This window comes from Athene cunicularia, assembly GCF_003259725.1.
Source record: "Athene cunicularia isolate RWA chromosome 5 unlocalized genomic scaffold, athCun1 chr5_part1, whole genome shotgun sequence".
Taxonomy (NCBI): Eukaryota; Metazoa; Chordata; class Aves; order Strigiformes; family Strigidae; genus Athene; species Athene cunicularia.
In genome coordinates, this window is record NW_020799101.1 from 22,355,516 (window position 1) to 22,368,237 (window position 12,722).

At 36.9% G+C, this 12,722-nt stretch overlaps 1 protein-coding gene across 2 annotated transcripts in view; it reads left to right on the forward strand.

Moving 5' to 3' along the window:
- SEL1L (SEL1L, ERAD E3 ligase adaptor subunit) overlaps nucleotides 1-12,722 on the forward strand; it is a 35,366-nt gene that overhangs the window by 461 nt on the left and 22,183 nt on the right. Inside the window, exons 2-5 of one of the 2 annotated variants that reach the window (XM_026849385.1) lie at nucleotides 6,956-6,993; nucleotides 7,339-7,561; nucleotides 10,976-11,143; nucleotides 11,761-11,866. In XM_026849385.1, coding sequence (XP_026705186.1) covers nucleotides 7,510-7,561; nucleotides 10,976-11,143; nucleotides 11,761-11,866 — 326 coding nt within the window. In that variant the 5' untranslated portion in view covers nucleotides 6,956-6,993; nucleotides 7,339-7,509. Of the gene's footprint in view, nucleotides 1-6,955; nucleotides 6,994-7,338; nucleotides 7,562-10,975; nucleotides 11,144-11,760; nucleotides 11,867-12,722 lie in introns of those variants that run through there. The other variant, XM_026849383.1, reaches the window with a different exon arrangement.

Sequence of the window (12,722 nt, forward strand, 5' to 3'; positions counted from 1 at the left end):
GGAGGGAACCCTGTGTCCTCACTGGGGTGCGTGGGGCAGCTCCGTCCTCGCCGGGGCGCTGAGGCAGGGCAGGGGAGAGGAGGAGAGCTGGGCTCCTGCCCGCTGCGTGGCCGCGAGTAGCGGGGGTGGTGGAGCCGGGCTCGCCAAGGGGCGGCGGGCCCATTGCTGCCCCTGTGTCTGCTGGCTTTGTCTCGCCGGGGGCTGTTCGGTAGGCCTGACGGGCTGAACACGTTGTTTAGTCTGGCTGCTGCCTTTAAACAGCTCGGCAGGAGCCTACTTTGTTACGTTTGTTCTGCTCAAAACTGAAATGAGACCTTTTTTTCCTCTCTAGTATGCCTTTTCTTGCTGAGGCGCTAATAGTGCTGATGATAGCATTATCAGAATAGTTTTCTCACACAAATATATGGAGAGCATTTCTGGGGCTTGCGTTATGTCAATATAATACTTTTTATTTTCTTCTTTTGTTCTGCAGCTTGGGTTTTGTGTGCTTCTAGCTGTCAACTTCCTTTCCTGGGCTTTCTACCTCCCACACCCATCTTTCCACCATGGGTGGGTGGGGGGAATGCACAATGCATTTATTTATATAGTGTTTCTAAAGCCGGAGAGCATTCCTTTAATAGACAGCCTTACCCAGTCCTTCTGGGGATGTGCAGTTAGGCTGTCAATAATATTTCAGGGAAGTAACAACGTTTTCTCTAGGCATAGTTTCTGTGGTTTGGGGTTAATTTTCATGTGTTCTGTAGGAAGCTGAAATTTAAAGTTATGTTAGTGGAGTTCAGACTGGATATCAAGCATAGTTATATGAGCTTTGTAGGTAATGTTATAAGCCATCGGGGCACTTATCAAGGTGTAGAAAAGATACATAGATGTTCTGTGAAGCCAGAGATATACCCAGAGTGGTGTGTTCTCACTCACAGTGTATATAAAGAAAAAAGCTAAGGTGAGATGAGATTGTTCATGTCAGATGAACCATTGTGTATGTAGAATTTAGGTGGCAAAACTGTCAAGTGTGCACCTGTGACTGTGCTAGCATGCAACTCTTCTGTCTTGACTGCTTTTCCCCTATCACAATGTTGTGCTTGTGAATATGAAGTTCTGGTTGCTTAATTCATCTGTTAAAAAAACATGTTTAGAGTCAATTGAGCCAAAACAATTAGTAGGCCCAAGAAAGCACATGAAATATTAGGGGCCGTTGCCAAACTTAAATGGCTACTGAGGTAAAACTGTTTATTAATATCCAGAATTAATTAGGAAAGGGTGTTTGGAGTGCAACTTTTGGCAGAAGATTATAACAGGGAGACCTTTGTTACTCCAATTTTTGTCAAGAATCGTTCTGAAAGAAGATAAGTTGTCATCACTCCATCAATGTTTTAATTTCCTACAGTAACAGCACCACTTTCTCTAGTAGAGAGTCTGGTACAAGCATAAAGACTGTGTTAAATAGTTCCTTGAATACTTGTTCATTCCTAATGTCTGGTCTGGAAAAAGTCATCTGGAATGTGAGTACATTGCAGGGAGAGGTTTTAAGAAGGATGAGTAAAAATGTATTACATTTCCTGACTTCAGATGTTTTCAATGAGGATCTCTTCTAGTAGTGACTCCTTTAACTACAGCTTTAAACCCTAACTTTATAGTCATAAGCTTTGCTTAAATCAGTTTATTGAAAACTTGAGGTGAATGTAGGAAAACTTGGGCCTAAAAAAATGGGTGCTATTTTTTAAAAAGATACAGTATTAGTACAGATTATGAACAAGTTGAACATTGGGGGCTTAATAAGACTATTAAGGAGTCCATGGGGAATTGGCAAAAGCAGCTAAAAAAATACAGTTACTGTGTGTGTTCCAGCTGAAGCTGGCTATCTTCTGCTTATCACAGCAGCAGTGGCTGTCTTCTGTTGATCTTAAGACCATTGAAAAAAAAATCTGTTATTTTTTCTGATTCCCAATATTATTTGATTCTTTTTTTTTTTCCCCTTGTTCGCAGTCTAAAAGGTAATTGTCTTTTTGCCTGAAGAGAGGAGGTGGTTCTTCCTCTGATTATCCTGCACCGTCCATGACTAACTTTAGTGATAGGCAGAGGTTTTCATACTGTCTCATTAACTGGTAGGACAAATCAGTACAGTTACTTACTTGTAGGAAACTTCTGTACCTATTCTCTCAAAAGACAGAGCTCAATGGCTTTCCCTGACCCTTCTGATTTTGCTTACCTAACTGAAAAACATTCCCTAAAGTTGTTGCCTGATAGGGAATCTCATTTCTTACAAAGGAACTGCTGGAGAGTAAATTCTGTAAATAGCCAGCAATTGCAAGGAGACTGGAAAAAAGATTTGTATTCAGGGTGAGGGTTGACCTATATCTTAATCATGTAGTTGCACTAAAATGAATATGCGGCACAGATTGTAGCTGGGAACAATTTACTTGCTGCCAAGAATACTTTGAAACTAGTCTTGCTGAATAGATGCTGCTTAAGGATTTTGCTTAACTCATGTTTTAGAGGTTCATGTAATAAGAATAGCGTCTTTGCTATGGAGTCTCTGTGCTGAATTTAACGCTTGAAAAGCTGATGAGAGGCAATCTTAGGTAATTTTTGTCTTAAGATTTCCTTTTTCCTACAAGAATAGGATAAACAGGGTTTACATTGTCTTTCAAAGTCTAATTAGTCACTTGCACAAAAATAACATTAAAAGAAATAACTAAAAATATGACAAAATCTCTGGTGGATGCTTAAAGCAGTCTTTGCCAAACCTTTTCTATTCATGCACCTTTCAGGAAAAAAAATTGAGCATGCATGTTCAGTGTTTAACTTATAAAAAAATACATGTATGTACTACTGTACATGTATATGTACATAATAAAACATGCACAAAAACATAAAAAAGGAGATAAAGATCAAATAAACACTATGTTGAGAAAAGTTTTATTTATTAATGGTAAAAAAAAGTATTTTCTTCCCACACCCCCAGTGGCTTGGCTGGGGCACCCCATGGGTTGTACACACACTGGAGAGTGTGGACACTCTGGAGATCACTGCTCTGGACCTTGCAAACTCTTGCTTGTTTCTTTGTTGTGATAGTGTTCAAAGCTTGAAGTGCTTGGCAAAAACTGAAAGGAAACTGCCTATAGTGATCACTTAGGGCTTCATCAAAGCTTTGGGAGATTGCCAACTGTGTGCACTTACTGAATTTTTGGCTGTTTCCCAAAGGTGAATGACTATTCTAATGTTGAAACTAATAGTGTTTCTTGTCAGGTAGTAGCAGTCTCTCAGCTTTATAGGCTGTCAGTTGATTAGTTCTAATACAGCAAAACTTTGGAACTGATGGGGTCTGTCAAGCTAATGACATTTTTCTTGCTGAATCACACTGCATAGCTATTCTTGTTTCTACCCCTCTCTCCATAGTGCTCTCTTGAAAATGGTAATTCTCACAAAATGGTATGATCTTTATCCAGCATATGGTAGGATCTTTTTCTCTAGCATAGGCTGCCAGAGTACTTTTGCTATATTTGAATGGACTGATTGAACACTGATCTTTCTAATTGAGGAAAAAAATTAATACATTTTAAAGCTGATTTTAATTATATATGAAGTGGTGGATGGTTAAAACAAGTGTTTAACTCAGTGAAGTGCTCTAGAGTCCTAGCTGGGCATGAGAGCACCCAGCAGTGTCTGCACTGTTTGTAAGTGAAGTATTCTGTACAATGTCAGCTGCCTGTTTCAGCCACAAATATTTTTTGCCTACTTTTTCCTTTTAATGTATCATTGCATCTCTAATTTGTTTAACAAATGGTAGGATTAATTTCCAGTTGGCCTTTTCAGAAGGGATTTATAGAATTAGGCAGCTTTGGTAACAGACCCAAATTAAAAAAAAGCAAACAGTTACTTTTTTTAATTTAACTGGAAAAACAAACTAAACTATCAGCTTTAATCTCTGAAGCAGGTGCACAAACGTAACATCTGTGACTTTATTCAGAAGTTGAGCCTTGACTAATAAGCTGTGCTTAGGTCACAGTGACCTTCCATAGATCTTTCATTAACACTTTCAGAGTAGTTTTCTTAACTGCTTCTTAGAAGTAGGCATACTTCTATGAGTAGTGGGTACATGTTAGTCAGCAGTTCTGTGAAATAACAAGGCTTCGAGTGATCCTTCCTCTAGTCACATTATCAGTCATCATTGCAACCTCATCTGCCCAAGTAAGAAAGAAGTCCCAGAGCTAAAACCAGTTAAACTAAAATTTTCTTGTTGCTTTAGTGCTGTTTTGGAACCACTGTTTTGAAAACAATTATTCAAGTACAACTTCGTAGTAACAAAGCTGGTTCCTTCAGAGAGAATTTAAATGATGCAATAGAAATGAAATAGGAAGAAAAGCAAACATTTAATGAGCTCTACATTATGTTGCTAACATGTCTCTTGCCTTTCAATTTAGTAAGCCTTTTGCTTTGCATATGAAGTTGCAATAAAGTTGTTCTTTGATATGGGTGCATGGATATTATGCCCTAATTATATTTGACCTTGTGTGGTTTTTTTTGTTGAAAAGACAACCTTCCACAAATTGAAATGGGTTAATAAAGCCTTTGCCGAAAAGCTAGAATGATCTAGTGCTGTGTCAGGCATATAGGCTGATCTTGAGCAGACAAAAACAAATGCCCTAGCTGGTATAGTTGTTAAAAAAACATGATGTTTGTTACTGCAGTAACAGGTACTGTATAAGTGGTTTATATATATATATATATGAATAGCAGCATACAACCTACTGGGTAGGTTAACTGTGCCTTAGTTTTCCCCCACTCCAGAAGCATGGCTGAATCTCTTGACAAACTTTGGAGTTTGAAGTTATAGGGGTAACATTTGGTTTTAGATCAAGATCATTTAGGATAGTAGATAATTTGTGGGAAATATGGTAACTTCAAATTTATCTCATAGTTTCAAAATAGAAAGAACCAGCAAGTATCCTAAATGCGTATGTACTTTACTGTATTTAAAACCCAACTGTTACATGGTGATGTGAAGTGTTGTTGAAGTTCAGCAATAGAAGTCCTTATGACTTACCACAACCAGCCTTATCTGTTAGATTCCTCAAGATAAGCGCTGTGATCTCTGCCAAAAATGGAGCTAGCTGTGTTTGTTCCAAACTGGTGTTTGTTCTTACACTGTCTTGGTTGCTACTTGCATGGCCTGTCTCATCTGGAGTGCTCTTTGCTGTCTCCACTAGCTTTTTGAGGGACTCTGCATGCTTTCATTTTTGGACCTGTAGGGTATGGCTACTTACCCACACTGACTATTCTACATCCTTTTTAATCCTGTGTCTGCTGGCAGTCAGACTTTTTGAGCTTTACATCCTCTTCAGTATGCTCAACAGACTGTTATGTATTTGTCTCAGTTACACTGTAAAACTTCTTGTCACCTTAGTTTTGCAGCTTTGCTTACAAGTCTTAGCACTTGATTTTTTTTTTTTATGCTGTTACAGCTTAAAGTTGATCCTCATGCTTTTACTTGTTCTAGTCAAAGGTTATACTTCAAATAATGATGTGGAAATTGCTTTCTGGAATCTGGTTTACAAGATTAGCCCTTTCATTGCAAATACTCACAGTTGCTCTGTTAGTCTACAAAACATGAACTGTGTCGTGTTTGTAGTTGTCACTTCAGAGATGATTTCTCTCTGATAAGACACTTTACTTTCATGAGGATGAAAAGTATGCAAGTTTTGCTTACTGCCAAGTGATTACAGAAAGTCTGCAGAGTTCTATAAACTTTTAGAGAGTTTTGCTGGCATTCAGTATTTATGCAGGTAGTTTTTAATAGCTAACCATAACACAGTAAATGGTATATCTCAAGTACAGGGCACTAAATTCTATCAGTTTAGGTACCTTTCCTTGTTGTGATGCAGGTCTCCAGCCTGTCAGTGGCTTACCACTGCTATAAGGCATTTACATGCCCCAGAGTCTCAAGGGGGGGATTTCTGAGTGTAGTAGGGGTTAGTGGCAGCTTTGCTTAGTCATCTGTTTATATTCTGGTCTTTTATTTCTGTATAAGCAAGTTGTGTGCTGGAGAGAGGTCTGTAGCATCTTTTTTCAAAGGGGGGTGGGGATTGTGTTACCTAAATGAGGTGGTATCAGATACTGATGACTAGGAACAGTGACATTTCAGCTGTGATTATCTTGGAGTCTTTCAGTTGTGATGATAGTGCATGTTGTTCAAAGCACAGTGAGTAGCCCATTTAAGTTACAGTAACAAAGAAAAGAGATGCAATTCTACAAAACAGTGGTAAAACTGTCACAAACTTTTCTGTTTCTTTCCTTCATTTTCACCTCAATTCCTTTAGGTCTCTGCCTAACAGCCTTTATCATTTTTTCTCTTTCCGGTCTTTCTAATCACATAACATAACCCATTCAGATACAGATGACAGTTAATCAAAGCTTGCAGCTCTTGAACAGTATCTTAAAGACAAACTTAATATCTCACAGTTCTGAAGAGACGTCTATATAAAGGTTTGAATGTGCTGGTCAGGCAAAATGAGTTGGCATTTTGTAAAGAAAATGTTTAATTATAAGTGGGGTGATACTAATGTAACTTTCTGGCCACTACTGAAGCTTTTTATATGAAAGCTGATTTGGTGACTAAGATGTTAGGTTCCATAGGCTCTGTTTGTTGCATATCTTTTTAAGTAGTTTAGTTGGACTAGAATAACACACTGTGTAGTAATCTAGAGGATTTATTGGGGTTTTTAAAGAAAAATTCCCTGCTTTTTTCCAGTATTGGGGACACGGTTGTGTTGGCATAATTTAAGGAAGAGGAGGATTGTCTGTGAAACATCTGATTCTTCCTGATGATATTAATGAGTTCTGAAGTGCATTCGAACCACAGTGCTGCATTATAGCTAAACTTACCTTTATTTTTGAGGAAATTACTTACAGAAACTATTTTTACTGACTTGTAACATACTTGTAACATCTCTTGTAGATGAAGAGGGAAATCAAGATGAATCACTGGAGTCAAAGGTGAGGAAATAAGTTTCTAGACATTGTTTTTCCTGTGGAGTGAGAGCAAAGGTCTGAAATTCAGAACTATGATGATTCCTGTTTTAAACTGTTTTGTAACTCTTGCTGTCTCATTGATTTCTTTTGAGCATCAGAAGAATTAATGTTGTGTTGTATCTTTGTAAAATTTTTCGAAGAACTGAAAGGGGTCGAGTCAGTGAGAGCTGACAGAGGTAGCTCCACTTACTTTTGATGCTATCATATAAACTTAGTATGTTACTTGTATCTTTAAAAAGTAATGATTGTTTTGTCAGCTGCTGCTGTTCAGTTTCTAATCTTCTAAATTGTATGGCTGCTTTCTTTCAGAGTTTATCTGCAGAGGACCAGGTAAAGGACCATTCCACAGGATCCCGAGTGGTAGCTGGTCAGATCTTCCTTGAATCGGGGAAATCGGATTCTCAGTCGGAGGATGAAGAGAACTTTCACAGTCAAGAGGAGGAAAAAGATAATTCTCTGGAAGAGTTGAACTCTCTAGAAATGTCAAATCTATTAAATAAGGATTTAGAAGAAGCAGAAATACAGAGTCCAGGTAACTGCCTGCAGACTTTTGAACAAGTGGCAAGTAAGATGCATCTGAGTAACTTTGGCATGTGGATGAACACAAATAGTAATTTTGAACATACAAAGTAACTAGTGTATTAACCTTTATGGAATGGTAATTGCTTAATTTCTGCCTTTTCCCTTAGAAAGTAACATCAAAATGTTTTCAAATATATTGTGGTTGGAATCTGAGTGGTTATTTCTAGATGCATTTGAAAGGGTTTTCCATAATTATTCTTGTTTTCACATTGTTGGAAAGCTGTAACTATCAAATGGAGAAAGCCCTGATTTCTTCAGATAGCACTTAAGTACACATACTATGCTGTGTGTATGGATACCAAGGGTAGAAGGAGAAATTGCATCAGTGTTTCAGCCTTCTGGCTCTTTACCTGGAGAGTCATTTTTCTGGAACAAATAAATTGTGATGCAAAGACAAGCTTCCTAGGATGGTATTGGGAGCTTTAGGGTAACTTCTAAATTGCATGCAAAATTCAGTAACTTTTTTTAATATAGGTAAAACCTATATCCTTGTGCCTAACTTCCCAGGAAATTCTAGTACTAATAGAAATATAATGAGATTTTTTTTTTTACTTGCAGTTAGTAGTGGATAACTAGGTAGCAGCCTATGCAAAGACTTTTCCCTTTCACTTGTCCACAAAGTTAATCTTCACCTTTACATGTTGCATGGTAGTATTTGTCTATCTTATCAACTCAGATTTGAATGTCAAAAGAAAGCAGAAGTTATGAAATGAGCTCCATCGTATTCAGTGTTTTCTAATAAGCCTTCCTTATTAATGCAGACCTAGTATATAGTTCATAAAAACTCAGTAAGTATTTCTGTCAATAGATGTGTAGTTGTACAGGAAAAAGGTATATAAAATCCACTAAATAGCTTGCTGCCACAAAACAATGAGCTAAGCACCATATTTATTCAGTGCAGTCTATTTCAAAAGTAAACTTTAAGACACTTTTAATCTCCTGTTAGAAAGGTGTAACCTGCTCCCTGGCAACTGAGGTTATGTCTGTTAGAAGTACTGTGAGTTACTTTCAAAAAATATAAATTTAAGCCTTGTGCAATTTTTGGAACCTCTTTTGAAGTAAATAAGCGATGTCAGTGGAAGGATTGGTTTTATCTAAAAAACAATTCTGAAGTAAGAGTACTTGTATTCTGGCAGGAAAAAAAAAACTGCTAAAGGACAGCTTTACTGGCAAACTTTTTAACTGAGCAGGATAGGAATCTACTTCAGGTACACAGGTGTTGCATGTCTTGAGCGAGTTACTGGTGACAGAACCACATTAAGGGAGATTAAAGCTTTTCTAAATACAGTTTGGCTGCTATGTATGGTCATGAGAATGCATGAAAAAAAAAAAATCTTAAAGCTCCCATGTGTAGTTTGTAAGATATTGAGCAGAAAAATGTTTCATCTTTGGTAGTTTAGAATTAGTACTTAGTAAGGCTTTTAACCTTGTGAAAAAGTTGTCCTGCTCTCTTCTTATTAGTGAGGAGGTCTTACGTGTAAAGAATATGGTATTTTTTAGTTATGTATCTTTTGTGTTATATGTTTTTGTAACAGTCAGGTTTCATGCTAACAGTTTTTGCTGAAAACTGCTCATGTATATACAGAGCTGACAATTTCTGCTGTGCTTGCCTGTTTGGAGGAATCTTACAGTAATGTAACCAATACTTAAAAGTAATCTATATTTGGGTTTCTTGGCATAAAGTATGAGCTAAGATATAAGTAAATAAGGAAAAAATATAACGTTAAAATACCATATACTTTATTCAGACATAATACAATGAGTAAATTACTACTTGCACCCTCAGTTTGATAAAAAGTAATTTATCCTTGGAGTAAATTATTTGCCTCATATCATCATTATTTAAGTACATAATAAAATAACTGAACACTTTATCCTGTGATCGCACTGCTGCGTTGCTTTAGGGGTTAGTATTTGTTACTATCGGGGGATGGAAAACCAGCATTATGGTTGCATTTAGAATTTGTAAAAAGGCAAGGGGGAGGACTAGTGCAGAGTAATTTTTTAACTTCTGTGTACAGCTGTCATGCAGAGCACTGTGTAAATGGTTCATATCCAATTGGTTTCAATACAGGAGAGAAGGTACTAAACAATACAAGTAAAACTTCAAGTTCTCAGGTAGTGCTAATATCCTAGACCTGGAGTTTGTTCAAATGACAGTGATAAGAGGCGCCATCAGTTGTAACTTTAACATAAGTTTGTGCATTACTCTTTCGTTAACAGATGTCTTAAAAGATTGCAGGCTAATTGCATCTGGACACATTATTTCTGAATACAATTTCTGAAAATAACATTTTTCCTTGTGGAATTATCCTATGGGATAATTAACTTGGAGTGTTGTGGTGGACCATCTGCCAGGGAATCAAATTATGTAGAGCAATTTGAACAGGCTAACAAATTCCAGAGATTTCCTTATGCTTCAAAAAATCAGTATGGTCTTTAGGCCTTACAATTATAGACCCTAGAAAAAAGAACTAGCTTTCTCTAACTGCAAGAATTACAACCTTAACCTGAAAAATCACAAATACGCAATTCTGTGACTTTGCAAGTGTCTTCAAATGAAAATGAACCCAGCTCTGGATTTAGCTTAATTTAAGAGAAAAACCTTTATAAAAGGCTAATAGAAATAATTTCAGTTATCTAGAAAACTAAGATAAAATCAATCTTCTATAAGGACTAATAATTAAAAAAAATACTGCAATTTGGAAATGGGTAATCTTTGAAGTTCTAGTGCACAAGAAATAAATGATGCTATTCAAAGTAACTGAATGCAACTTAAATATATTGGCAAAGTGAAATAAAGTTTTCAGTATAAGTATATGCAACAATAGAAAATGACTGGGCTTATAGTGATCTAATTTAAGTCTCTTCTTACAGTTGTATGTTCTAAGTGTACTCCCTGCTGATATTTAAGTACTTTCAGTATCACATTTGGCAATGTGAATGCTTGTTGTGATCTTGTCTGAATATATGCACTGGAATGCTCTTCAAGGGTATTCTTTTGCCTGAGGATGGAAGTGCAGAGAAGAGAAAGGAAGGGCTGTTTATTTTGGTAGGCAATAAAAATGTAACTGAGATTTGCTTTCTCCAGTCTAAACAAAAGTAGTTTCTTTGCTTAGAACTAAGGAATATAAGAAGCCATATACACTCTTTTTCACTTCCTAATTAAAAATAAGAATAATATTTAAGTGCTGTTCATAAAAAATAATTGCTTTTTTCAGGCTTCAGAAATTTTACTGCAAACTTGATTAAATGTGGTTCATAGAAATTAAAACCAACAAAAGAGTGCTTTCCTTTATGTAGTAGATTAGTTTAATTTGCAGAGTAAAGGAAAACAGTCTAATTCCTGGGTATGTATTTTCAGTTTTGAGAGCTATTGGAGGCACTGCAGATGGTGAACCTTGCCATTTTCCCTTCTTGTTTATGGAGAAGGAGTATGCGGAGTGCACTGCAGATGGGAGGGAAGATGGCAGGCTTTGGTGTGCAACAACCTATGATTACAAGAAAGATCAAAAATGGGGCTTCTGTGAAAGTAAGTAACTGATGTCCTGTTCTTGTCTAAGGAATGCTTTCTTAAGCTAGTGTTTTCAGTCCTCTTAATGCCCTTTATTTCAGGGTCTGGAAGTCCCTGTCATATATTAATGCACACTTTATACTGTGATATACAAGTAATTGTAAAGGCAGAGTTCTCATGATGGAAAAGAGTATAATGCAAATGCCACTTCCCAAAGCTATTTGGGAAATCTTGCAGTGGAGGCATCTAGAAAACTCTTGTCTTCTGAGCCTGTAGGAGTATAGGGCTTTGACAGTGTCCCATTATATTCACTGATTTCTTGCACAAAGGCAACCCTTCTCTAGGAAACATCCTCCTGAAGGAGGAACCTCTTTTCCTTGCACAGCTTGCTTTGGAGCAATGAAAAGAATATTTTAACAGCAGACTTGTACATGAGAAACATCACATGAGAAGATACTGTCTACCAAGATACTCAATGCCTCCTTTAAACAGCTTTTTGTAATTATTTGTGTTGTTTATTGGTCTTCAGAGACATGTTTATGGTTGTATGTTCTCTTTAGAACAAATAGGAGTTTTGAGAAAGCAGGCTTGAACTGTGTAATTGGAGTTCTTAATGTAGTCTTTTTTTTCTTTAGCTGAAGAGCAGTCTAATAAGAGAAGGCAGATGCAAGAAGCTGAGGATGTTTATCAGACTGGAATGAAAATCCTTAATGAAAGCAGTAAAAAGTCTCAGAAGAAAGAGTAAGTCTACCTCTTCCACCCCCACAAGAGAAGGATGACATGGCTGGTCACCCTGGCTTAACTGAAAAATAAATGAGTTGCTCTGGACCTTGCACTTCATTGGACTTAGCACCAAACTACACAGTAATAGTACTGAAAATAAATAGTAATTTCAGGGTATTTAAAAAAAACCCAAACTTATGCCTGCTTTCCTCTGATTCCACTAAAAATTGTGTAAAATTAATTTCGAAAGAGTGGGTGTCATCAAAACATTGACTTAATGCAAGATGGTGCTGCAGTGTTCTAGCCACAATTTATACATGGCAGTTGCCCAGAAGCAAACTGAGAATGTGATACAAGATAACTGTCCCCTTCCAAATGTTTCTTATGGTCTGTTTCTCATTCTGCTTCAAAGATTAAGTGGGAAAAACAAGCATTTCTTCTCCTACTCAGTTTTTGTTCCTGCTTTCTGGTATTTTCAGTCACCGTAAAAATAGTATTAAACTTAATCTCAACAAATTGTTAAAACTCTAATTATCATTGTATGAGAGAAAAGGGTAATGCTTGTAGATGAAAAAAAATTGAGTGTTCTGTTCACTCTGGTCTGCTTACTTTCTACTCTGTATATATTAAATTACTGATGAAACAGTTGTCAGCTTATCACTATAATTAAGAATAGCTGTGTTAATTTAGAACTCTCTGATACTCATGTTTACAACTTCAGTAAGTGGTGACTTCAGGCTGCTGGTTATTCGAGTTTTATTACCGTGTTACTTGTTTGTGGAAATAAGGGAGTGTATTTCTACTTCACGTATCAGGGAAACTGAAACACAGCTAGAGGTTTTCCATCATGCACTGTCAAAGACAAAGGGAGACA